Source organism: Pseudophryne corroboree, chromosome 1 (genome assembly GCF_028390025.1).
Source record: "Pseudophryne corroboree isolate aPseCor3 chromosome 1, aPseCor3.hap2, whole genome shotgun sequence".
NCBI classification, from domain to species: domain Eukaryota; kingdom Metazoa; phylum Chordata; class Amphibia; order Anura; family Myobatrachidae; genus Pseudophryne; species Pseudophryne corroboree.
Window position 1 is genome coordinate 209,730,768 of NC_086444.1, and position 27,892 is coordinate 209,758,659.

Consider the following 27,892-nt stretch of genomic DNA (forward strand, 5'->3'; position numbering starts at 1 on the left):
GTGTTTTATAAGGGTCACAAAATGAAGGATAAAAGAGATTAGCACCCACTACTCTGTCATTTTCTTTAACCCCCTTCTCCCTGACTTAACCCCACAGTCCCACCTGAATTTACAGCAAAAGCATATTAATGTCCACATTGTTAGCAGTGAATTTCACACCCTCTTTTTGTGCAACACATGGCTTGTACTAATAACGGACTGTAACTAAGAAAATGTAAACTGTGTCTGGACAAACGTTAACTTCCAGCTGTCCAATCAAGCAGTATTTGTAGGAATTGTAGTAGAACGCTCTTTTCACAAATGATCTTTTCAGTGATTGGTTTGTACACACCAAATGATCCATTGCTGATAAACTTATAAGTTTAAACAAAAGGGAGAAAAAAGAAGGCTCTTGTGTGGGCGCACTCATTAATTGTAGTTGAATAACTAGAATGATTAACTATAGGTTAATTAATCAGCAGATAAAACAAAATTTATTTAGAAATATTAAGAATATAATTGCCCCTTATCAAGAAGATGTGAATGATCCCAGATAAAAATGTTCTGGTCCTGCCTCAGGAAATGAGATGGAGAGGGGTAAAGACACTGCAAGTCATAAACCCTTTCTCACCCGGCCAGTACAGATAATCTGTATTAATGAGATCAATTGGGTCAATTGATTTTTAATTCTGTCATAATCCTAATGAAGGAATAACAGCTATTTTAAGCAGTAGACAATAGTAGAAAAAATCAAAGGATATACCTAGGTAGAGAGTGGAGAAGATAGAAGCAAGTGGTGATACTGCTGTTGGAGTCACATACCACACATCTTATGCGATGATTGTTGTTCTACAACACTGAGTATTCCCTGTGAGTCTCCACTTCAGGTACTAACTCAGCCCACACTGTTTCGCTTCCAAGATCGGACGAGATCGGGCATTGGCAGTGTGGTTTGATAGTAGAGAGATTAGGTCAGACTTCCAATGAGAGTGCACCTATATAGGGAGGGGTGATTTATAGGGTCTCACAGAGGAACTGGGTTATAGGGGTGGGGATGGGGTGGGGGCGAGGGCAGGTGGTGGTGGTGTGCCGTGGGACTAGTGAGGCGGCGACCCTAGGGACGTGATATAGGGGAACGGATAGATATTGAATGGTGGTGAGTGCCTGGGTGTTTAGGTTTATGCATCATAATCTATTTCATTAGGATCAAACTGCATTTTATAGGAAAGAAATACTGCATTTTCTTTTTTTGACTTTCCTCCTGCAGATCCTGGTGTCCTATTGCTGCATGGGTCATGTGAGAATTGATGTCTGTTTTCTTATGTCCTAGTGATTATAACAGCTCCAATTCACACCAAGTGTTTCTAGTGACACTCCTTTCATAAGTGAATTTTCATCGCATATACCAGTACCATTAATCTGTATCCACAATTATCTTTTGATATATTTTCTGTCCTCGAACCTAGTACCTGTGTACACATGAAAAAAGTTGTCCTGATCCCTGTTTTTTTACTGAGGTGTACTCTGACATACGGGCAATTTCTAACATTTTTCAGGGTATATACCAAGTTACATCTTAATTCTATATATCTTTTTCTTTTCCGTGGACTCTCATTTGTGATCCAGGGACACAATACCACCTTGGTGGGATTTGATGTCTCCTGCCTAACATAAACAGCAGATCCACACTGTATCTGTGAGACCCTATAAATCACCCCTCCCTATATAGGTGCACTCTCATTGGAAGTCTGACCTAATCTCTCTACTATCAAACCACACTGCCAATGCCCGATCTCGTCCGATCTTGGAAGCGAAACAGTGTGGGCTGAGTTAGTACCTGAAGTGGAGACTCACAGGGAATACTCAGTGTTGTAGAACAACAATCATCGCATAAGATGTGTGGTATGTGACTCCAACAGCAGTATCACCACTTGCTTCTATCTTCTCCACTCTCTACCTAGGTATATCCTTTGATTTTTTCTACTATTGTCTACTGCTTAAAATAGCTGTTATTCCTTCATTAGGATTATGACAGAATTAAAAATCAATTGACCCAATTGATCTCATTAATACAGATTATCTGTACTGGCCGGGTGAGAAAGGGTTTATGACTTGCAGTGTCTTTACCCCTCTCCATCTCATTTCCTGAGGCAGGACCAGAACATTTTTATCTGGGATCATTCACATCTTCTTGATAAGGGGCAATTATATTCTTAATATTTCTAAATAAATTTTGTTTTATCTGCTGATTAATTAACCTATAGTTAATCATTCTAGTTATTCAACCACAATTAATGAGTGCGCCCACACAAGAGCCTTCTTTTTTCTCCCTTTTGTTTATGCATATGTTTCTGGCTCTGGGCGCACCCCCAAACTGGACATTATACTAAAGATTTACTTAAAAATTGTCCAATTTTGGGTTTTTTGTGATCAAAAATTATTTTAGACCGGTGCCGGGTCGCCCTCCTTGTGTAACAAACTTATAAGTTTATAAGATAAACGTATAACTTAACACATATTGGGGTATATGCAATTGCGGTCGAATTCGCGGCAATTTTCGCCGTTTTTTAATTCGACCAAATTCGCCAGGTGAATTCCGGAAGGTGGCTTCCGGAATTCACCATATTCAATGAAAAACGGATTCGCCAGAGTCGCGGGCGAAAATCGGCCGATTTGGCGGATTTTGCCGCGATTTTAAAAAACGGGAAAAAACGGGAAAAACCCGGAAAAAAAATGGCGTGGGGTCCCCCCTCCAAAGCATAACCAGCCTCGGGCTCATCGAGCTGGTCCTGGTTCTAAAAATCCGGGGAAAAATTGGCCAGGGATCCCCCGTATTTTTAAAACCAGCACCGGGCTCTGCGCCTGATGCTGGTGCCAAAAATACGGGGGACAAAAAGAGTAGGGGTCCCCCGTATTTTTAACACCAGCATCGGGCTCCACTAGCTGGACAGATAATGCCACAGCCGGAGGTCACTTTTATGCCGTGCCCTGCGGCCGTGGCATCAAATATCCAACTAGTCACCCCTGGCCGGGGTACCCTGGGGGAGTGGGGACCCCTTCAATCAAGGGGTCCCCCCCCCCAGCCACCCAAGGGCCAGGGGTGAAGCCCGAGGCTGTCCCCCCCCCATCCAATGGGCTGCGGATGGGAGGGCTGATAGCCTTTTGTGATAATAAAAAGATATTGTTTTTTCCAGTAGTACTACAAGTCCCAGCAAGCCTCCCCCGCAAGCTGGTACTTGGAGAACCACAAGTACCAGCATGCGGGAGTAAAACGGGCCCGCTGGTACCTGTAGTACTACTGGGAAAAAAATACCCAAATAAAAACAGGACACAGACACCTTGACAGTAAAACTTTATTACACACTACCGACACACACATACTTACCTATGTTGACACGCCGACTGCCACGGTCTCCGACGATCCGAGGTACCTGTAAAAAAATTATACTCACCTACCAGCGTCCAGAGGTACATCCAGGTCCAGAGAGATAATCCACGTACTTGGCAAAAAAAAAAAACGAACACCGATCCAGCGGACTAATGAAAGGGGTCCAATGCTTTCACATTAGACCCCTTTCCCCGAATGCCGGGACATCACGTGACTCCTGTCACTGACGTCCCTTCAGCCAATCAGGAAGCGCTACTGCCGTGGCGCTCACCTGATTGGCTGAGCGCTGTCTGTACTGTGACAGCGCCTCGCAAAGCCGCTCCATTACTTTCAATGGTGGGAACTTTGCGGGTAGCGGTGGGGTCACCCGCCGGTCAGCCGCTGACCGGCGGGTGACCTTACCGCTAGCCGCTAAGTTCCCACCATTGAATATAATGGAGGGAGCTGTGCGATGCGCTGTCACAGTACAGACAGCGCTCAGCCAATCAGGTGAGCGCAACGAAGTTGCGCTTCCTGATTGGCTTAGAGACCTGTCTGTGACAGCTGTCACTGACAGGTCTCATTCGTGGAAAGGTGTCCCATGTGTCAGCATGGGACCCCTTTCAGTCCGGTGGTCGGGTATTTGCGGTTTGTTTTTTTGCCAAGTACGTGGATGTATCTCTGGACCATGGCTGAGGTGAGTATATTGAACTTTTCTTTTCAGGTATCCGTGGATTCTACATGGAGAAGAGGACCGATGTCGGCGTGTGAACATAGGTAAGTATGTGTGTGTCGACGTATGAAATAAAGTTTTACTGTCGACGGTGTGTGTGTCCTGTTTTTATTTGGGTATTTTTTTCCCAGTAGTACTACAGGTACCAGCGGGCCCGTTTTTCTCCCGCATGCTGGTACTTGTGGTTCTCCAAGTACCAGCTTGCGGGGGAGGCTTGCTGGGACTTGTAGTACTACTGGAAAAAACAATATCTTTTTATATCACAAAAGGCTATCAGCCCCCCCATCCGCAGCCCATTGGATGGGGGGGGACAGCCTCGGGCTTCACCCCTGGCCCTTGGGTGGCTGGGGGGGGGGACCCCTTGATTGAAGGGGTCCCCACTCCCCCAGGGTACCCCGGCCAGGGGTGACTAGTTGGATATTTAATGCCACGGCCGCAGGGCACGGCATAAAAGTGACCCCCGGCTGTGGCATTATCTGTCCAGCTAGTGGAGCCCGATGCTGGTGTTAAAAATACGTTGGACCCCTACTCTTTTTGTCCCCCGTATTTTTGGCACCAGCACCAGGCGCAGAGCCCGGTGCTGGTTTTAAAAATACGGGGGATCCCCTGTCAATTTTCCCCCCGCATTTTTAGAACCAGGACCAGCTCAATGAGCCCGAGGCTGGTTATGCTTTGGAGGGGGGACCCCACGCCATTTTTTTTTTAGATTTTACCGTTCCAGCATAAAAAAAATAATAATAATAATATTTTAAAAAATATATAAATAATATTTGTGCCTCCCAAAAAAAAAAAAAAAGTACCTAATCCCTTCTAATATAAATAGATCTGCTATTCCCAAAAAAAAAAACACCAAAAAAAACATGTTTAAATTTTTTTTATTTGTTTTCACCCTCCAAAGTGTGGCGGATTGAAAATGACGAATTTGCTGTCTAAAAGCCCTGCTGTCGAATTTCCAAACTTGAATTGAATATGCTTTGGTCGAATTGCAGCACTTGTATCATTGCAGAAAAGTCGAATTTGCAAAAATTCGATTTTCAAAAAGTCGAATTTTGAAAGTCCGTTTTTTGGTCGGAAAGCACTGAATTGCATAGGCGATTTTTTTTTTTTGGTCGAAAATGACCCGAAATTCGACAATTTCGGGAATTCGACCGCAATTGCATATACCCCACTAAGTGTTATAGATAAAATTCAAACTGCCCATACGTATTGATACGTTTATTCCTAAGGATGTATCTATGCTATACGGGATGTACTCAATAGCAAACTCCCAGGGTTAGGCTCTGAGAGTGGACATTTAAGCGTTAGGCTGCAGGAGGGGTGGGTTCGGGTTAGGCACTAGGGCGGAGGATTAGAGTTTGGCTTTGGGAGGGGACGGTTAGGGTTATGCTGTGGGAGGGGACAGTATGGTTTAGGCCGCAGGAGGGGTGGGTTAGGATTAGGCAATAGGGGGAGGAATAAGGTTGGGCTGTGGGAGGCGACAATAAGGGTTAGGCTGCAGGAGAGGTGGGTTAGGCACTAGGGGGGAGGATTAGAGTTAGGCTTTGGGAGGGTACGGTTAGGGTTAGGCACTAGGGGAAGGGCTAGGGTTATGCTATGGGAGGGGACAGTATGGGTTAGGCCGTGGGAGGGAAGGGTTAGGGTTAGGCACTAGGGGAACGGCTAGGGCTATGCGGTGGGAGGGGACAGTAAAGGTTAGACTGCAGGAGGGGTGGGTTAGGGTTAGGCACTTGGGGGAGAGCTAGGGTTATACCAAGGGAGGGGACAGTAAGGGTTAGGCTGCAGGAGGGGTGGGTTAGGGTTAGGCAATAGGGGGAGGAATAAGGTTGGGCTGTGGGAGGAGACAGTAGGGGTTAGGCTGCAGGAGAGGGGTTGGTAAGGGTTAGGCACTAGGAGGAATATTAGAGTTAGACTTTGGGAGGGAACAGAGTTAGACTGCAGGAGGGAAGGGTTAGGGTTAGGCACTTGGGGGAGGTCTAGGGTTATACCGTGGGAGGGGACAGTAAGGGTTAGGCTGCAGGAGGGGTGGGTTAAGGTTAGGCACTGCGGCAGTATTAGAGTTGGGCTTTGGGAGGGGATGATTAGGGTTAGACTGCGGGAGGGGTGGGTTAGGATTAGTGTTACAATACTTACCCAAATCAGTCAGGTTTCTGACGGTCTGCATGCTGTGCGCCAGGATATGATACCCAACCTGTGCTATACAACTAATGGTAACTATAAGCTATGAAATGTGGGACAATAAAGGTTAGCTGCAGGAGAGTTGTGGGTTAGGGTTAGGCACTAGGGGGAGGATTAGAGTTAGGCTTTGGGAGGGAACGATTAGGGTTAGGCAGTAGGGGGAGGGCTAGGGTTTGGCTGTGGGAAGGGACAGTGGTGGTCATTCCGAGTTGTTAGCTCGCTAGCTGCTTTTAGCAGCATTGCAAACGCTAGGCCGCTGCCCTCTGGGAGTGTATCTTAGCATAGCAGAATAGCGAATGAAAGATTAGCAGAACTGCTAATAAATAATTCCTTGCAGTTTCTGAGTAGCTCCAGACCTACTCCTAGATTGCGATCACCTCAGTCCGTTTAGTTCCTGGTTTGACGTCACAAACACGCCCTGCGTTCAGCCAGCCACTCCTGCGTTTTTGCCTGACATGCCTGCGTTTTTTAGCACACTCCCGGAAAACGCTCAGTTACCACCCAGAAACGCCCCTTTCCTGTCAATCACTCACCGATCAGCAGTGCGACTGAAAAGCGCCGCACGGACAACAGCAAAACTGCTAAGTTTTTAGTTAAATAACTAAGCGCATGCGCGCTGCGTACCATGCACATTTAGCAGCAAATCGCAGCATAGCGAAAATCGGCAACGAGCGAACAACTCTGAATGACCACCTGTAAGCGTTAGGCTGCGGGAGGGGTGGGTTAGGATTAGTGTTACAATACTTACTCAAATTAGTCAGGATTCTGAGCACCAGGATACCATACCTAACCCGTGCTATACACCTAGTGGTAACTATAAGCTATGAAATGTGATGACATTTGTGTGCACTTTTATATACCCTCAGAAACCATCTACTTTTTTTTATGTGTTCTCTGTAGATACATTTGTTCTCCCGAGCGAGCCATCATGGTTAAAGTTTAACTTAAAGATGACTGGATACTATATAGTGGATTATGGTACGGACGGCTGGGACGCACTTATTAATCAGCTCTGGAATAATCACTCTGTTCTAGCTGCCAGCGATCGAGCCAGTCTGATCCATGACATATTTGTGCTTTCTGGGTAAATTTTATTAAATTATCTTTTTAATTCAACTTTATACAATTCTCTTTTCTTCCATTCATTTTGTCAGTATAATGCAGGCAGTTTTCATGTAGTATATATATGTACTTTTCACTTTAAGATAAGGAATGATTTATTGCCTGTGTGTTAATGTAGTTTCAGCTCTCTCCGCACTGCCAGCAATATGTTTCATTGCTTATTGGAATGTTGTTTGTATTTCATACTGGACAGGAAATATTCGCTGACCTCAGACTTGCTCTGGATGCTTCAGCATGCAGCTGATTTATTGACATTACTAAGTGAATAATCTCTGCATCTTGCGGTTTTGCTGTGTACACATCTGGACCACGATTCAGATTCACATCACTTACTACTTCTTGGATACCAACCCTGTCCCACAAGGCAGTCGAAATATTGTCGTTATATCCGTTTTAAACATTGTTCCCGGATGTGAATATTCCATAAGCTAAAGCAACATGCTCAGTTCTCTGGAAGGCAGTGACAGATCAGGGTTTACTTTTGAATATTGGATCAGCACTCAAATGACTATTACATGTAGTGTGAGCTGATGTGTGTCACTTGGTTTCAGACCTGTAATGAAAACACTTTTTTTTTTAAATTTTTTTAAATGAAACAAGGGTTAGTAAGAAATAATAATATTTTAGTAAATGATCGTGATAATAATGTCCTTATTAGTGCAAGGGATGTCCCTAGTAGTATCACTAGTAATCAAGTGATGACGCATAACTAAGTAATGAGGACACCACTATTATAACACAATTTACAAGACTTTCTAATAGCAGAGGTTAGTTGTGTACTGTATGACTACCATAAACTATATTTGCTAAATAAATGTTTTTACTGCAGCTGTGATCATATGATGCGTGTTACTGCATGGTCATTGAATATCTCTCCTTTCTGGTTTGTCAGTGTAGGGAAGTTCCCCCTGACGAAGGCCATGGACTTCATTTCCTATCTTGTGAATGAAACGGACACTGCCCCCATCGAACAGGCAGTTCATCAGATCCACCACATCCACGGTCTTTTAGCTAAGCATGGTTATAGTGATCTGGCATCGCATTTAAAGGTGCGTCTGGTCCTTACATTGTATCTTCTTATTTACAGTGTGTAAATTTTTAGCTGATCCAAATAAAATTGCAATTTTTAATGCAGCTTTTTTTTTTTTTTTAATCTGCTGAGTACAGCAGACACATTGTGGACACTCATACTGTGTAGTGCTACGTGTTTCCTACTACTAAATTATAATATGAAGTACATTTGGGGAGATGTATCAAGTAGGGTGAAGAGTGAAGAAGTTGCCCATAGCCACCAATCAGATTTTTGTATAACATAAAGATGTGTCCTCTTACATTTCTGTTCTGTGTGCTACACACAATGCGTGAGTACCGTGTGACTTGGTAGCGCTGAGCGTCTTTTTTCAGGTTTCCCCGTCGCAAAGTCATGCAATAGGACGTATGAGCAGCTTCTGCTGATTAAAATGATATGCAGCATGCCTATATTCCATGTGTGCCTGCAACTGTATTTGCGTTTCGGTAGCCAGTGTGAGTAAGCTGAGGCTGGCCGAGGGCTGCAACCATCACGACCGTTGGCCGTGATGGTGATACAATGCGTCCCAATGCAGCACCAATGCTCACTGCATCCATCTCTGAATCAGACCCTCATTTCATTTATACTGTATGTGATTTATTTCTTTTTTCTTACAGTTGACTTTGAGTAAAACCCTTTCTTTTCTTTTTTTTGTTTAGAGACACTTTTTTTTTTTTTTGCTGCATAAAAAGAAAAAATATTTTTGCATCAAGTAATGACTTAACATGGCACGGGAGTTATATGCAATATCTGTCATAGTAATTCCTGGACATGCCTTACTGCCGTTAGGTGTTTCAGTACCGCAGACAGCTACCATGCCAACATTTTCCCTTTATCCCTTTATTGTAGGGTCGTCTCTTGGATCTGCTAACAACGCTTGTTAGTGAGCAGAGCTGGAGTGATGAAGGAACATTGGCTGAGCAAGAACTAAGATCAATACTCCTGGGTTTAGCGTGTTCAAATGAAGATCAAAATTGCGTAACTACCGCCAATGACCTGTTCACTAAATGGTGGAAGAATGGTACAATGTAAGGCTTGCTACTGCTTTTTATCTGCCAGTATGAAATCTACAAAGCTTGATAAACCAGGATATGCATGCATAGTTTATTAATAGAGATACACTGAATGTACATTTATAGGAGTCCATAGTCCTGAAGAGCTTACAATCTAATTATTGTAAAAAGTATACATTTATTGTAGCCACAGGCTCCACAGTTGGTATTGAACTACAACTCCCAGCATGTCTATGCAGTATTCTGCCAGAGAAAGCATACAGAGTTGTATACAACATGCAATAAAGTGTAATTATTATGTGTGTATATCAAATCTGATGCAACTCATTCTATTTAAAATCCATATTACTTGCACCGTATGTTTGTCAGGCGTACTAGCGCATATGCTTTTGCCTCATGATACCATATGTTGTGCTAAAGTCTCATTACCCTATTTGCACCCAATACAGTACTGTAATGAAGTGATGTACAAAGAAGAGGGATTTGTGTCTTGACTGTTACAAGTTAATACATTACTGGCATTTTCAATATAAAGTGTGATTAAATGAAAACAGATTCCATCAATTGATTAGCTCTTTAAAAGTCATATGGGAATCTTCTTTCCTGTATATGGCCAAATGAAAATACACCTACGTAATGCAAACAGACTGACACAACTTCATATAATATAGCTGCAAGGCTAGCTATTTGAGTACTGTGGGGATCAATAGGGTGTGATACGAATTGACCAGCGTTCAGGATGCTGGCGGTCAGAAAATCGACAGCAGCATCCCCATGGGGAGAATCCTGACAGGTTTACAGTAACTATACTTACCCTTCACATCTACCCTCCTCACCCTCCCTCTCCACAGCCTAACCCTAACCGACCCCCGTGGTGCCCAAACCTACCCCCCTAGTTGCCCCCGCGTGGCATCTCGCACCGCATGGGGTATTGAGGCTAGGTGTATGACGACACATCTGTATGTATCAAAAATAGGTCTATGTTATGCTGATGGATGTCGTGTTCTCTAATTCATTCGTACAGCTTAGTGCAAATGGCATTAACCCTCTACAGGACTTATTTTAAAACATGTATGTATTTCTCTATCCTAGGTATATCAGAGTGGCATTAGGCCAAAGCCATAGGTTAGTGTTGCCTCACATCTCGACATCCTTAGTCACTGAACGTGTTTGTGTGTATGTATGTATGTATATATATATATTTATATACATATATATATATATATATATATATTTTCACATCTGTTTCACACCCCTTATTATAATGTAATAATTATTATAACCCAGCCACCTGTGGTGGGGTCTCCTGCACCTCCCAGCAAGGGCGTGACCTGGCAATGTGTGCTAGTCCTGTATGAACTTTATGATTGCTGTAACAGTAGCCTGGCATCCTTGTTCATTATTGGATTCCTATTGGCCATAGAGAAGGTCCGTCATTAGTGTAACAGAACATCACGTGCTGTATGATGAGGACGCTGTTACATGGAAGGCACGGTTCCTGCTGTAGATCAGGAGCATGAGAACTTGCTGATAATAGCACAGCTACAACCAATGCCATAAATACAGCACAGTCTCCATTGCGCTTGATGCTTTCTAATCCGTGATTGGTAATCTGGCATATTATGTACTCAGGTACAATGTTCATGTTTTGTCTACTTAGACTGCCAACAGCTGTCATGAAAATCGTATTTAAAGTTGGTTCCCAAACAGATGAAGGTTGGCAATACCTCCTGAGCAAGTACATATCATCTTTGTTTGAGGCTGAAAAGATCAAGATACTAGAAGGTCTTACATGCACGGATAGCGGCAAGAAATTACAATGGTATGTATATTAGTAACTGGGCATTACACAATGTGACATGGTGTGCAGTGACGGACCTACCGCCACTATGGCACGTGCTCACAGGAACAGTGAGCTAGCCTCAGGAGAGTGGAATGGTCCAGCGATACCATCTGCCGCAGATCATATGGCATCTGAGTAGTTAGCGGTAGTGGCAGCAACCAATCAATGTGTAACATGACAAATTTGATCGAACTTAAATTGTTGTTTATAGGGCTTTACGGTAATTAGGTCGACAAGACGTAGGTCGACAGTCATTAATTTTCTCTGACGTCCTAGTGGATGCTGGGACTTCCGTAAGGACCATGGGGAATAGCGGCTCCGCAGGAGACTGGGCACAAAAGTAAAAGCTTTAGACTAGCTGGTGTGCACTGGCTCCTCCCCCTATGACCCTCCTCCAAGCCTCAGTTAGATTTTTGTGCCCGAACGAGAAGGGTGCATGCTAGGTGGCTCTCCTGAGCTGCTTAGAAGTAAAAGTTTAAATAGGTTTTTTATTTTCAGTGAGTCCTGCTGGCAACAGGCTCACTGCATCGTGGGACTAAGGGGAGAAGAAGCGAACTCACCTGCGTGCAGAGTGGATTGGGCTTCTTGGCTACTGGACATTAGCTCCAGAGGGACGATCACAGGTTCAGCCTGGATGGGTCCCGGAGCCGCGCCGCCGGCCCCCTTACAGAGCCAGAAGAGCGAAGAGGTCCGGAGAAATCGGCGGCAGAAGACGTTCCTGTCTTCAAATAAGGTAGCGCACAGCACTGCAGCTGTGCGCCATTGCTCTCAGCACACTTCACACTCCGGTCACTGAGGGTGCAGGGCGCTGGGGGGGAGCGCCCTGAGACGCAATAAAACACTGTAAAAACCTTATATGGCTAAAGAAATGCATCACATATAGCTCCTGGGCTATATGGATGCATTTAACCCCTGCCAGTTTTCCTGAAAAAAGCGGGAGAAAAGGCCGCCGTGAAGGGGGCGGAGCCTTTCTCCTCAGCACACAAGCGCCATTTTCATTCACAGCTCCGCTGGAAGGACGGCTCCCTGACTCTCCCCTGCAGTCCTGCACTACAGAAACAGGGTAAAACAGAGAGGGGGGGCACTATTGGCAGCTAATATATAAAAACAGCAGCTATAACAGGGAGTAACACTTATATAAGGTTATCCCTGTATATATATAGCGCTCTGGTGTGTGCTGGCAAACTCTCCCTCTGTCTCCCCAAAGGGCTAGTGGGGTCCTGTCCTCTATCAGAGCATTCCCTGTGTGTGTGCTGGGTGTCGGTACGATTGTGTCGACATGTATGAGGAGGAAAATGATGTGGAAGCAGAGCAATTGCCTGTGTTAGTGATGTCACCCCCTAGGGAGTCGACACCTGACTGGATGGTCGTATTTAAAGAATTACGTGACAATGTCAGCACTTTGCAAAAAACTGTTGACGACATGAGACAGCCGGCAAATCAGTTAGTGCCTGTTCAGGCGTCTCAGACACCGTCAGGGGCGCTAAAACGCCCGTTACCTCAGATGGTCGACACAGACCCAGACACGGATACTGAATCCAGTGTCGACGGTGAGGAGACAAACGTAATGTCCAGTAGGGCCACACTTTATATGATCACGGCAATGAAGGAGGCATTGAACATTTCTGACACTACAAGTACCACAAAAAAGGGTATTATGTGGGGTGTGAAAAAACTACCAGTAGTTTTTCCTGAATCAGAGGAATTAAATGAGGTGTGTGATAAAGCGTGGGTTTCCCCCGATAAAAAACTGCTGATTTCTAACAAATTATTGGCACTATACCCTTTCCCGCCAGAGGTTAGGGCACGTTGGGAAACACCCCCTAGGGTAGATAAGGCGCTCACACGCTTATCAAAACAAGTGGCGTTACCGTCTCCTGATACGGCCGCCCTCAAGGAACCAGCTGATAGAAGGCTGGAAAATATCCTAAAAGGTATATACACACATACTGGTGTTATACTGCGACCAGCAATCGCCTCAGCCTGGATGTGCAGTGCTGGAGTGGCTTGGTCGGATTCCCTGACTGAAAATATTGATACCCTGGATAGGGACAGTATTTTATTAACTATAGAGCATTTAAAGGATGCATTACTATATATGCGAGATGCACAGAGGGATATTTGCACCCTGGCATCAAGAGTGAGTGCGATGTCCATTTCTGCCAGAAGGGCGTTATGGACGCGACAGTGGTCAGGTGATGCAGATTCCAAACGACATATGGAAGTATTGCCGTATAAAGGAGAGGAGTTATTTGGGGTCGGTCTATCAGACCTGGTGGCCACGGCAACGGCTGGAAAGTCCACCTTTTTACCCCAGGTCACCTCTCAGCAGAAAAAGACACCGTCTTTTCAAACTCAGTCCTTTCGTTCCTATAAGAACAAGCGGGCAAAAGGCCACTCATTTCTGCCCCGGGGCAGAGGAAGGGGAAAAAGACTGCACCAGGCAGCCTCTTCCCAGGAGCAGAAGCCCTCCCCCGCTTCTGCCAAGTCTTCAGCATGACGCTGGGGCTTTACAAGCGGACTCAGGCACGGTGGGGGCCGTCTCAAAAATTTCAACGCGCAGTGGGCTCACTCGCAAGTGGACCCCTGGATCCTGCAGGTAGTATCACAGGGGTACAAATTGGAATTCGAGACGTCTCCCCCTCGCCGATTCCTGAAGTCTGCTCTTCCAACGTCTCCCTCCGACAGGGAGGCAGTATTGGAAGCTATTCACAAGCTGTATTCCCAGCAGGTGATAATCAAGGTACCCCTCCTACAACAGGAAAAGGGGTATTATTCCACGCTGTTTGTGGTACCGAAGCCGGACGGCTCGGTGAGACCAATTTTAAATCTAAAATCCTTGAACACTTACATAAAAAGGTTCAAATTCAAGATGGAATCACTCAGAGCAGTGATAGCGAACCTGGAAGAAGGGGACCTTATGGTATCTCTGGACATCAAAGATGCTTATCTCCATGTCCCAATCTTCCCTTCTCACCAGGGGTACCTCAGGTTTGTGGTTCAAAACTGTCATTATCAGTTTCAGACGCTGCCGTTTGGATTGTCCACGGCACCCCGGGTCTTTACCAAGGTAATGGCCGAAATGATGATTCTTCTTCGAAGAAAAGGCGTCTTAATTATCCCTTACTTGGACGATCTCCTGATAAGGGCAAGATCCAGGAAACAGTTAGAGTTCGGAGTAGCACTGTCTCAGGTAGTGCTACGTCAGCACGGGTGGATTCTAAATATCCCAAAATCACAGCTGATTCCAACAACACGTCTACTGTTCCTGGGGATGATTCTGGACACAGTCCAGAAAAAGGTGTTTCTCCCGGAGGAGAAGGCCAGGGAGTTATCCGAGCTAGTCAGGAACCTCCTAAAACCAGGCCAAGTGTCAGTGCATCAATGCACGAGAGTCCTGGGAAAAATGGTGGCTTCTTACGAAGCAATTCCATTCGGAAGATTCCATGCAAGAACTTTTCAGTGGGATCTGCTGGACAAATGGTCCGGATCGCATCTTCAGATGCATCAGCGGATAACCCTATCTCCAAGGACAAGGGTGTCTCTCCTGTGGTGGTTACAGAGTGCTTATCTTCTAGAGGGCCGCAGATTCGGCATTCAGGATTGGATGCTGGTGACCACGGATGCCAGTCTGAGAGGCTGGGGAGCAGTCACACAGGGAAGAAATTTCCAGGGCTTGTGGTCAAGCATGGAAACGTCTCTTCACATAAATATTCTGGAACTAAGGGCCATTTACAATGCCCTAAGTCAAGCAAGGCCTCTGCTTCAGGGTCAGTCGGTATTGATCCAATCGGACAACATCACGGCAGTCGCCCACGTCAACAGACAGGGCGGCACAAGAAGCAGGAGGGCAATGGCAGAAGCTGCAAGGATTCTCCGCTGGGCGGAAAATCATGTGGTGGCACTGTCAGCAGTGTTCATTCCGGGAGTGGACAACTGGGAAGCAGACTTCCTCAGCAGACACGACCTCCACCCGGGGGAGTGGGGACTTCACCCAGAAGTCTTCCAAGTGATTGTAAACCGTTGGGAAAAACCAAAGGTGGACATGATGGCGTCCCGTCTCAACAAAAAACTGGACAGATATTGCGCCAGGTCAAGGGACCCTCAGGCAATAGCGGTGGACGCTCTGGTAACACCGTGGGTGTACCAGTCGGTGTATGTGTTCCCTCCTCTGCCTCTCATACCCAAAGTACTGAGAATCATAAGAAGGAGAGGAGTAAGGACTATACTCGTGGCTCCGGATTGGCCAAGAAGAACTTGGTACCCGGAACTGCAAGAGATGCTCACGGAGGACCCGTGGCCTCTACCTCTAAGAAAGGACCTGCTCCAGCAGGGACCTTGTCTGTTCCAAGACTTACCGCGGCTGCGTTTGACGGCATGGCGGTTGAACGCCGGATCCTGATGGAAAAAGGCATTCCAGATGAAGTCATCCCTACCCTGATCAAAGCCAGGAAGGATGTAACCGCGAAACATTATCACCGCATTTGGCGAAAATATGTTGCGTGGTGTGAGGCCAAGAAGGCCCCCACAGAGGAATTTCAACTGGGTCGTTTCCTGCATTTCCTGCAAGCAGGACTGTCTATGGGCCTAAAATTAGGATCCATTAAGGTTCAGATTTCGGCCCTGTCGATCTTCTTCCAGAAAGAACTGGCTTCAGTGCCTGAAGTTCAGACGTTTGTCAAGGGGGTACTGCATATACAGCCTCCCTTTGTGCCACCAGTGGCACCTTGGGATCTCAATGTAGTTTTAGGGTTCCTAAAATCACATTGGTTTGAACCACTCACCACTGTGGAATTAAGATATCTCACATGGAAGGTGGTCATGCTGTTAGCTCTGGCGTCAGCCAGGCGTGTCTCAGAATTGGCGGCTTTGTCATATAAAAGCCCTTACCTAATTTTTCATTCAGACAGGGCAGAATTGAGGACTCGTCCTCAATTTCTCCCTAAGGTGGTTTCAGCGTTTCACATGAACCAACCTATTGTGGTGCCTGCGGCTACTAGGGACTTGGAGGACTCCAAGTTGTTGTACGTAGTCAGGGCCCTGAAAATATATGTTTCCAGGACGGCTGGAGTCAGAAAATCTGACTCGCTGTTTATCCTGTATGCACCCAACAAGCTGGGTGCTCCTGCTTCTAAGCAGACGATTGCTCGTTGAATTTGTAGTACAATTCAGCTTGCACATTCTGTGGCAGGACTGCCAGAGCCAAAATCTGTTAAAGCCCATTCCACAAGGAAAGTGGGCTCATCTTGGGCGGCTGCCCGAGGGGTCTCGGCTTTACAACTTTGCCGAGCAGCTACTTGGTCAGGGGCAAACACGTTTGCAAAATTTTACAAATTCGATACCCTGGCTGAGGAGGACCTGGAGTTCTCTCATTCGGTGCTGCAGAGTCATCCGCACTCTCCCGCCCGTTTGGGAGCTTTGGTATAATCCCCATGGTCCTTACGGAAGTCCCAGCATCCACTAGGACGTCAGAGAAAATAAGAATTTACTTACCGATAATTCTATTTCTCATAGTCCGTAGTGGATGCTGGGCGCCCATCCCAAGTGCGGATTGTCTGCAATACTAGTATATAGTTATTGTTACAAAAAAATCGGGTTGTTTATTGTTGTGAGCCATCTTTTCAGAGGCTCCTACGTTTATCATACTGTTAACTGGGTTCAGATCACAGGTTGTACGGTGTGATTGGTGTGGCTGGTATGAGTCTTACCCGGGATTCAAAATCCTTCCTTATTATGTACGCTCGTCCGGGCACAGTATCCTAACTGAGGCTTGGAGGAGGGTCATAGGGGGAGGAGCCAGTGCACACCAGCTAGTCTAAAGCTTTTACTTTTGTGCCCAGTCTCCTGCGGAGCCGCTATTCCCCATGGTCCTTACGGAAGTCCCAGCATCCACTACGGACTATGAGAAATAGAATTATCGGTAAGTAAATTCTTATTTTTTTTTAATTTTTACAATCCACATGGACTACGATTGGGAATAGTAACCTGTGCTGAGTGCAGCGGTAGCGGAGTGAGGCACTTTGCCCGAAGCATAGCGAGCCATGTGAGAACACGCGGTGCACTAATTCGGGTTCCCCGTCACTTTGCGAAGAAAACAACGCCAAAAAAAGTAATAAAAACCTCATGTCGACCTAATAACAATGTCGACCTAATGCATGTCGACCAATAGTGGTCGACCTAATTAACCATACCCGTATATAGTAAAGTGATGATTATTTGATTATATTTTCAGATGAATGAAACTTTATTTAAAATAAGTTTAATATAAATAACTGGTCTGTAGATGTTGACATTTTCTTTCCTCATGCTCTGCTTGTGGTGTCCAAGCATCCATACTCCATGTATGACCATTCTGGCATGTACGTGGTGGTTCGTGGATGGGATTTACAAATATGTTTTCATCCATTATATTTGGTGGTACTTGGCTTCCTCATTCTTTTCTCTGTTGAATAAGTAGGCCCAGTTTACTCTGCCTTAGCCTTACTGCTACTCTGGTCATTGTAAGTAACCCCCTAATCCCTGATAATCATAATTAACTTGATCATACTAACCAGTAAGTCCCTCATCAGTCAGACCCCTCATAACTGTTAAATCTCCCAGTCTCGTCATTGTAGTAACTTCATCATCACCTCTCCATCATCCGTTAACCTCCTAGATCATGAATTCCAGTTAGCTATACACTGGTCGATGATTAACCCCTTTATAATCATGAACGGTCTCATCATACCCCTCCTTTTTAGTTAACCTCTCATAATCCTTTAGCCTCATTACTACATAATTAGCCCTTTTATGATAGTTAACACCCTCTTCCCCATCATAGTTACTCTCTATACCATTGATTCCATTAATTAACCCCCTCATTATCTAGTTAGGTATCAACAGAAAAACCCCATAATCATAAAGAACTCCTTTTAAGGGCTTCATTTAAGAACAAATAATAACCCATTTACAGTAGCACTCATCCTGCCCAACACAGCCTGCCCCTATTACAGCACACACAAACTGTATTGTGCAGACTTGGCCAGGATATCAGTTAATCAGTCTGGTCTGGATTGGGTATCAGTCGGTCTGTCTACTCTGGATTGGATATCAGTCAGTCTGTCTGCTCTGGATTGGATATCAGTCAGTCTGTCTGCTCTGGATTGGATATCAGTCAGTCTGTCTGCTCTGGATTGGATATCAGTCAGTCTGTCTGCTCTGGATTGGATATCAGTCAGTCTGTCTGCTCTGGATTGGATATCAGTCAGTCTGTCTGCTCTGGATTGGATATCAGTCAGTCTGTCTGCTCTGGATTGGATATCAGTCAGTCTGTCTGCTCTGGATTGGATATCAGTCAGTCTGTCTGCTCTGGATTGGATATCAGTCAGTCTGTCTCCTCTGGATTGACCGCTTTAAAGACCCAAAATTTGAAGACCATTGTTTGTGAGACTTGTCTGATAAGATATTAAGCCAAAAATCTGTATAATTCACAAATCAATAAAAAGATAATTTTCTATAGTATAATTTTTGGAATACATGGGGGTAAATTTACTAAGATGGGAGTTGTATTTAAGATGGGATGTTGCCCATAGCAACCAATCAGTTTCTACTTCTCATTTATCTAGCACCCTCTAGAAGATCATACCTGGAATCTGATTGGTTTGTATGGGCAACATCCCATCTTAAATAGAACTCCCATCTTCGTAAATTTACCCCATTGTGTTATCTTTTTTCTGACACCTAGAAATAATTCTGCGTTGTAAGATGTGCATGTCACACACATTACATGTTTTCCTCTTTCTCATAAAGCATGAATTAGGCCTCATTGCATTTTCTGTTATGTAAATATGTCCCCTGTTAAACACAATCTAGTCCAGATGTTGTGCAATTTGTAAGGAAATTAATGATGTCATGTTCCATCGAGTCGTCTTCACTTAGCAGGAGAGGTTATTAAATGCAGCAGTTGTTCATGAGCTGCATTGTTTTGCTATCATTACAATTGGAAGGACAATTATAAATTGTGTGTGATCACTTCCTTGAACGCATAGCATGTATTCTAATTGTAAAGTATTTTGGAAATTAAGAGAATATTATTTTTCCTCAGCACTGTTACAAAGGGTGCATTGTAATCAAAATAAGATTCTTTTTTATGTAGTGTGTATTTTGTGTGCCTCTGTATACTGATAAAGACCTTGCAAGTTAGATATCAGACAAGACACACATTATTCAAAATGCATTGCTGTGGATATCAAGTTCTTCAATATATTCTATAATTTCTTCATCCGATGGAGCTGCTACTGTATTATGTGTTTCTCTTACGTCCTAGAGGATGCTGGGGACTCCAAAAGGACCATGGGGTATAGACGGAATCTGCAGGAGACATGGGCACACTATAAGACTTTGAATGGGTGTGAACTGGCTCCTCCCTCTATGCCCCTCCTCCAGGCCTCAGTTAGATTCTGTGCCCAGAGAGACTGGACACACACTAGGGGAGCTCTCCTGAGTTTCTCTGAAAAGACTTTGTTAGGTTTTTTATTGTCAGGGAGACCTGCTGGCTACAGGCTCCCTGCTTTGTGGGAGTGAGGGGAAAGAAGTCAGACCTACTTCTTCTGAGTTAAAGGCTCTGCTTCTTAGGCTACAGGACACCATTAGCTCCAGAGGGTTCGATCACTAGGTGCGCCTAGCTGCTTGTTCCCGGAGCCGCGCCGTCATCCCCCTCACCGAAGCCAGAAGAAAGAAGCCGGGTGAGTATACAGAAGCAAGAAGACTTCAGTGACGGCAGAAGACTAAAGTAACGGAGGTACAGCGCAGCGGTCACGCTGCGCGCCATGCTCCCACACATACACCAACGGCACTCACAGGGTGAAGGGCGCAAGGGTGCTATTAAACAGCGCAGTGATCATATATTATTTTTCTGTAGTATATGGGCGCTGGGGTGTGAGCTGGTATACTCCCTGTGTGTTCTCTCTAACAGGCTTCTCTGTGGGTCTGTCCCTTATTGCCAGTGTGAGTGTGTGTATGTCGGTACGGTGTGTCGACATGTCTGAGGCTGAGTGCTCCTCCCCGGAGGAGGTTACTGGGGGCGCAGAGAAAGATTTGGGAGTGACACTGTCGGCACCGCCGACTGCTTTTTGGGTGGCCATGTTGAGTACATGGAATGCAAATGTGGCGTTATTGTCTAAGAGGCTGGATAAATCTGATTCTCAGACACAAACGTGGAGAAAATCCATGGAGGACGCCTTATCCCAGGTACAGGCCCCTTCAGAGTCACAAAAGCGGATTCTGATACCGACACAGACTCTGATTCCAGTGTCGACTTTAGTGAGGCCAGTTTACATCCAAAAGTGGTTAAGAGTATTCAGTACATGATTGTGGCAATTAAAGATGTTTTACATATTTCTGAAGTGCCTGCTGTTCCAGATACAAGGGTTTGTTTATATAAGGGGAAAAAGCCTGAGGTGACGTTTCCCCCCCTCTCATGAACTGAATGCTCTTTGTGAAAAAGCTTGGGAATCGCCTGACAAAAGGTGGCAGATTCCCAAGAGAATTTTTATGGCATATCCTTTCCCCTCTGATGACAGGGAAAAGTGGGAGTCATCTCCCAATGTGGACAAGGCCCTGTCCCGGCTGTTCAAGAAGGTGGCGCTTCCGTCTCCCGACACTGCTGCCCTCAAGGACCCTGCGGATCGTAAGCAGGAAACGACATTAAAGGCCATTTATGTCACTACGGGTGCGCTCCTCAGACCTGCCGTGGCGTCTGCATGGGTGAGTAGTGCTATTGCTAAGTGGGCTGATAATTTGGCATCTGACATGGATACCCTGGATAGGGATAACATTCTTTTGACTCTCTGTTATGTCAGGGACCCTGCAGCTTACCTTAAGGATGCGGCGAGGGATATTGGCCTCTTGGGATCAAGGACCAATGCCATGGCAGTCTCGGCCAGGAGACCGCTGTGGATTCATCAATGGAATGCTGATGCCGACTCCAAGAAAGCTATGGAACCTCTCCCTTATAAAGGTAGTGTCTTGTTTGGTGACTGCCTCGCTGACCTGGTGTCTACCGCTACAGCGGGTAAGTCATCTTTTCTTCCTTATGTTCCAGCACAACAGAAAAAGGCACCCCATTATCAGATGCAGTCCTTTCGGCCTAATAAATACAAAAAAGGAAGAGGCTCGTCCTTCCTTGCTTCAAAAGGTAGAGGAAGGGGAAAAAGGGCGCCTGCTGGGTCAGGCTCCCAGGACCATAAGTCCTCCCCGGCCTCTGCCAAGTCCACCACGTGACGCTGGGGCTCCCCTATGGGAGTCCGTGCCGGTGGCGGCGCGTCTCAGACTCTTCAGTCAGGTCTGGTTTGCTCGGGCCTAGATCCTTGGGTGTTAGACATAGTGTCCCAAGGGTACAAGCTGGAGTTTCAGGAGGTGCCCCCCCACCGATTTTTCAAATCCGCCTTGCCAGTTTCTATCCCAGAAAGTGCGGTAGTGAGTGCTGCGATACAGAAGCTGTGTCAACAGAGTGTCATTGTCCCGGTACCCCCTTCCCAACGGGGAGAAGGGTTTTATTCGAGCCTCTTTGTCGTTCCGAAGCCGGACGGCTCGGTCAGACCGATCCTGAACCTAAAATCCCTCAATCTATATTTGAAAACTTTCAAGTTCAAGATGGAATCTCTTCGAGCAGTGATCTCCAGTCTAGAAGGGGGGGATTTTATGGCGTCAGTCGACATAAAAGATGCCTACTTACACGTCTCAATATATCCTCCACATCAAGCTTTCCTAAGATTTGCGGTGCAGGATTATCATTACCAATTTCAGACGTTGCCATTTGGGCTTTCCACGGCCCCGAGGGTCTTCACCAAGGTGATGGCGGAAATGATGGTACTCCTACGCAAGCAAGGTGTCACAATTATCCCGTACTTGGACGATCTCCTGATAAAGGCGAGATCGAAGGAGCAGTTGCTAAGAAATGTGGAACGCTCCCTGACGGTTCTGCAACATCATGGTTGGATCCTAAATTTGCCAAAATCTCAGTTGATTCCGACAACTCGGCTGCCTTTCTTGGGCATGATCCTGGACACGGAACTGCAAAGAGGGTTTCTTCCAGCATAAAAAGCTCTGGAAATCCAATGCATGGTCAAGGAGATTCTGAAACCGGCAAGAGTGTCGATTCATCAATGCACTCGAGTGCTAGGGAAGATGGTGCGGCTTACGAAGCCATTCCGTTTGGCAGGTTTCATGCACGGATGTTTCAGTGGGACCTGCTGGACAAATGGTCCGGGTCTCACCTGCACATGCTCCGGAAAATAAGTCTGTCTTCCAGGACCAGAATTTCTCTCCTGTGGTGGCTGCAAAGTTCTCACGTTCTAGAGGGACGCAGGTTCGGAATCCAGGATTGGGTCCTGCTGACCACGGATGCAAGTCTCCGAGGCTGGGGAGCTGTCACGCTAGGAAGAAGTTTCCAGGGAAAATGGTGAAGCCAGGAAACTTGTCTCCACATAAACGTTCTGGAGTTAAGAGCCATTTACAGCGGCCTTCTGCAAGCGGAACACCTGCTTCGAGGTCTACCTATCCTGATTCAGTCGGACAACGTAACTGCGGTAGCGTACGTAAACCGCCAGGGCGGAACAAAGAGCAGAGCGGCGATGACGGAGGCCACGAGTTCTCCGCTGGGCGGAAAAGCATGTGAGCGCTCTGTCAGCAGTCTTCCTTCCGGGCGTGGACAACTGGGAAGCAGACGTCCTCAGCAGACACAATCTCCATCCAGGAGAGTGGGCTCTTCATCAAGAGGTATTTGCAGAAGTGACAAGGCATTGGGGAATTCCTCAAATAGACATGATGGCGTCTCGCCTCAACAAGAAGCTTCCAAGGTATTGTTCCAGGTCAAGGGACCCCCAAGCCAGTGCAGTGGATGCCCTGGTAAGTCCGTGGGTGTTTCAGTCGGTATATGTGTTCCCTCCACTTCCTCTCATTCCAAGGGCGTTGAGGATCATAAGACGAACAAGGGTTCCCGCAGTACTCGTCGTTCCAGATTGGCCACGGAGGGCCTGGTATCCGGATCTTCAGGAATTGCTCATAGAAGATCCTTGGCCGCTTCCTCTCAGGGAGGACCTGTTACTGCAGGGGCCATGTGTATTTCGGGACTTATCGCGGCTGCGTTTGACGGCGTGGAGGTTGAACGCCAAATCCTAGCTCGAAAGGGTATTCCCGGGGAGGTCATCCCCACTCTCCTTAAGGCTAGAAAGGAGGTCACGGTGGAGCATTATCACCATATTTGGAGAAAATATGTGTCGTGGTGTGAAGCCAAGAAAGCTCCTGCGGAGGAGTTTCAGCTGGGTCGTTTCCTCCATTTTTTGCAGGCAGGCGTGGATGCAGGCCTGAAATTGGGTTCCATCAAAGTGCAGATTTCGGCTTTATCTATTTTCTTTAAAAAAAAATTGGCCGCCCTTCCTGAAGTTCAGACTTTTGTGAAGGGAGTGCTGCATATCCATCCTCCGTTTGTGCCACCCGTGGCACCGTGGGATTTTGACGTGGTGTTATAATTTCTTATGTCTCACTGGTTTGAACCTTTGCGAAAGGTTGAGTTGAAATTTCTCACCTAGAAAGTGGTCATGCTTTTGGCCTTGGCGTCCGCCAGACGGGTGTCGGAATTGGCGGCTTTGTCTCACAAGAGCCCATATTTGATTTTCCATGTGGATAGAGCGGAATTGAGGACTCGTCAACAATTTCTGCCGAATGCGGTTTCTTCGTTTCACATAAATCAACCTATTGTGGTGCCTGTGGCTATGGATGCCGTGGCGGTGCCAAAATCTCTCGATGTCGTAAGAGCTTTGAAAATTTGTCGCCAGAACGGCTCTTGTTAGGAAAACGGAGGCACTGTTTGTCCTGTATGCTTCCAACAAGATTGGAAATCCTGCTTCCAAGCAGACTATTGCACGCTGGATTTGTAATACGATTCAGCATGCTCATTCTACGGCTGGATTGCCGTTGCCGAAGTCAGTGAAGGCCCATTCTACCAGGAAGGTGAGCTCATCTTGGGCGGCTGCCCGAGGGGTCTCGGCACTTCAACTTTGCCGAGCAGCTACGTGGTCGTGTTCAAACACTTTTGCTAAGTTCTACAAGTTTGATACCCTGGCTGATGAGGACCTCATGTTTGCTCAATCGGTGCTGCAGAGTCGTCCGCACTCTCCCTCCCGGTCTGGAGCTTTGGTATAGACCCCATGGTCCTTTTGGAGTCCCCAGCATCCTCTAGGACGTAAGAGAAAATAGGATTTTAATACCTACCGGTAAATCCTTTTCTCCTAGTCCGTAGAGGATGCTGGGCGCCCATCCCAGTGCATACTGTTACTTGCAGTTGTGTTGTTAGCTGTTGTTTTCGGTTATACGAGGGCTGTTTATTGGTTATGTTCAGCCTGTTGCTGTTTTCTTTCATACTGTTATCTGGTATTCCTGCTAATCCAGTTGTACGGTGTGTTTGTGGTGTGAGCTGGTATGTATCTCACCCTTAGTTTAACAAAAATTATTTTCCTCGAAATGTCCATCTCCCTGGGCACAGTTCCTATAACTGAGGTCTGGAGGAGGGGCATAGAGGGAGGAGCCAGTTCACACCCATTCAAAGTCTTATAGTGTGCCCATTTCTCCTGCGGATCCCGTCTATACCCCATGGTCCTTTTGGAGTCCCCAGCATCCTCTACGGACTAGGAGAAAAGGATTTACCAGTAGGTATTAAAATCCCATTTTTACTGATATTCCATTCAGCTCCAAATACACACCGACTATATAGAAAAATAATAAGACTCAGCTTTTTGTATAAGTTTTTATCAAAAAATAAGTATGGATACAGAAATGTGAAATATGTGGAAGTCAAGGTAAGATAATTATGGTAGAGAAACGTGACTCTTGAGTAATTGTTTTACTTAACTCTTAAAAATAATAATGGGGCAGATGTATTAACCTGGAGATGGCATAAGGAAGTGATAAATGCAAGGTGATACCAATAAGCTCCTAACTGTTAATTTACATATTGGAGCTGATTGGCTGGTATGTTTATCACCTTGCATTTATCACTGGTTGATCACTTCCTTATGCCTTCCCCAGGTTAATACATCTGCCCCAATGTACAAATAATGTACTTGTGGTATATCCTTAAAGTCAAGTATAGTATAAAGTAGTCAAATGTTCTGTTGAATGCGATCAGCTCTGTTCATGCAGAAAAACAGGGGTGTTACTACTTTCATGGTGCATGCTGCCATATTTGTTTTAGTGTTTTCCACACAGTTGTATCCGTAGTGAAAGTATACTCAATGCAGCTATGTACATTTAGCACTTCAAAAAAACAGAATCCAGTTCAAATTTTGTATAATTGTGGAACTAGATGCAGAGAATTATGACGTACACTACTGTAGCTGTTCATTCCTTACATGTGTGTCGTTGTGTGACATTCATACATCTGGGAGTGAATGAGTCTAGGTAGTGTTGCGATGCAGCAGATGTGGCTGTTTCTCACACCATGTTCGGAGGGCTTCATCTGCCACTCTGTACGTGTGTACACTAATCCCTGTGCAGTTACAGGTGCAGCCCAGCATCTGTAGTACACTACAAGCGCCTTTTCACTGATTCCACAATGCAAGTAAAGAAAAATACTGTGCGCTACTCCTCTTGGTGTATGAAGACACATCTGTATCACATATCTATCCGCAATTAGGTCTGTGTCTCATTTTGTTTCCCTTGTCAGCCTGTGCATGTCAATCATCTATGGAATATGGTCTAACATAAAATTACATAATGTCGGCCTCCTAGTTTAAGAATCTGTGTACTAGATTTCAAGGGACTATACAATGAGGATTATTAATCATAGCAATTAAAAGACATTATTCAGCCATTGACACTAATTTAATTTGATTTATTGATTGGTTCTGTTCACCAGGCTGATGAAAGCAAGTCTTCGTGGAGAAATTATAAGGTCCCAGGATTTTCCCATCATCATACGCTTTATTAGTAGGAACGTCCCTGGGTATCTGCTGGCTTGGGATTTTGTGACACACAACTGGGATGAGATCACACAGAAGTAAGTGCCCATATAAAATCTGCTAAAAATCATAACAATGCTAATTCTTTTAAAAACCTGCTTAAAGCACCGGACAAAACCAGTGTAATTGCAAGTGTGGTATTGTAAAGCGGTAACGTACATGGAATGAATACTTTTAATTTCTGTTTGTGCAGATGGACTGTCTAGCTACAGACATCCACTTACAGGGAAACAGAAGATTCTAGTTAATAAAATGGGAAAATCCTGTGGAGGGATAATAATGGGAGCCCCAGACGTTAGTGCTGTTATGTGTAATTGGAGACTTTCCAGAGTCCGATCACCTTTAGAACCCAATTGATCTATGCTTAGGTGACCATTTTTACAAGCAGCTATATAGGAAAGAGTAAGGCGTAGATGCAGTAGGGTCCAAGTTGCCCTAGGTGTGGGACTTCGGGCAAGAATGCCTGCTTTGCCTTGTAAATGATTGCAGCTTTAAAAATACGGGTGTTCTCAACAGAAATCCCGCACCTTTGGCAACTTGGACCCTATTACACTCCCCCCCCCCCCCCAAAGGTGGGATTTATATTGTTGCTTAATCCTACTAGAGGCAGCCACTTTGTAGGATTAAGACTACAGGCTATCAGTTCATTAGCATCCTGTAAAATCACTGTGGCATGAGGTTTGATATGCCTCATTGATGTCACTAGTACTTAGCATTGATGATTGTGTTGCAAGAATATGGGTTTCAGGACACAATTGGCTGCCTCTGTTGTATTTAGTTGATGGCTTCACTTTGTTATTATTTTACTATTTATTACTTTTATGTCTATAACAGCTTTAGAACTAGACCCGTTCACAGATAGTTTCATTGTGTTTTCCCTTCAAGATTGTATTTAGTTGATCTGTATAATCTGAGGTTGATCAGTGCAAATCAATGTAACCTTTTTTACTCTATAGATTTCCACCGGGATCTTTTCCTATACAGAGCATTGTCACCCACACGACTTCACAACTTGCTACAGAAATTTACTTGAGTGAGGTTAGTTACTTCTCATTGTCTGGACACATTCCTGTATTAAATCAAATCTGGATTCTCTGGTTTGTGTTGGGGGCCTGTTTGGCTACTGAAATACCAGCAAAGCCCTTTCAGTAACATTTCCCACCAATATCCGATCATATTTAATGCATCGTCACCCAAACACATTTTCTTAGTTTGAATAAAAATGATCGCCTCTTAAAATTGGATTATAACAACATGTACAACCATCTTTAGGAATTTTATCTTTTGAACCATTCTTAAAAGAAAATTGGGAAGTGGGGAAATTATAGAACCTCTCCTGGAACCGGTACAGCAGTGTTCTTGTAGAGCATCCGATGGAAGGAAAGGGAATGCATTGAGATTTGGGGAAAAAAAAAACAGCATGGATACGAGTTGGATGTTGGTCCTCTCAAAGTACAACGCCAGTTAAGCTTCACGTGTCAAATGCCAAAACCAGAATACCAACATCAAAGCACAGTGTTACATAATACTCAATTTGTTCCAAATAGCTTAACACCAGCATGAAAATAATGGACTAACTAGGCCCATTGTCGTGC

General features: G+C 45.3%; 1 protein-coding gene across 1 annotated transcript in view; it reads left to right on the forward strand.

Moving 5' to 3' along the window:
- Positions 1-27,892, forward strand: part of LNPEP (leucyl and cystinyl aminopeptidase) — a 258,314-nt gene that overhangs the window by 210,135 nt on the left and 20,287 nt on the right. The window contains exons 12-17 of the mRNA XM_063964054.1: positions 7,155-7,338; positions 8,269-8,425; positions 9,295-9,473; positions 11,119-11,280; positions 26,195-26,335; positions 27,254-27,335. Coding sequence (XP_063820124.1) covers positions 7,155-7,338; positions 8,269-8,425; positions 9,295-9,473; positions 11,119-11,280; positions 26,195-26,335; positions 27,254-27,335 — 905 coding nt within the window. The remainder of the gene's footprint in view (positions 1-7,154; positions 7,339-8,268; positions 8,426-9,294; positions 9,474-11,118; positions 11,281-26,194; positions 26,336-27,253; positions 27,336-27,892) is intronic.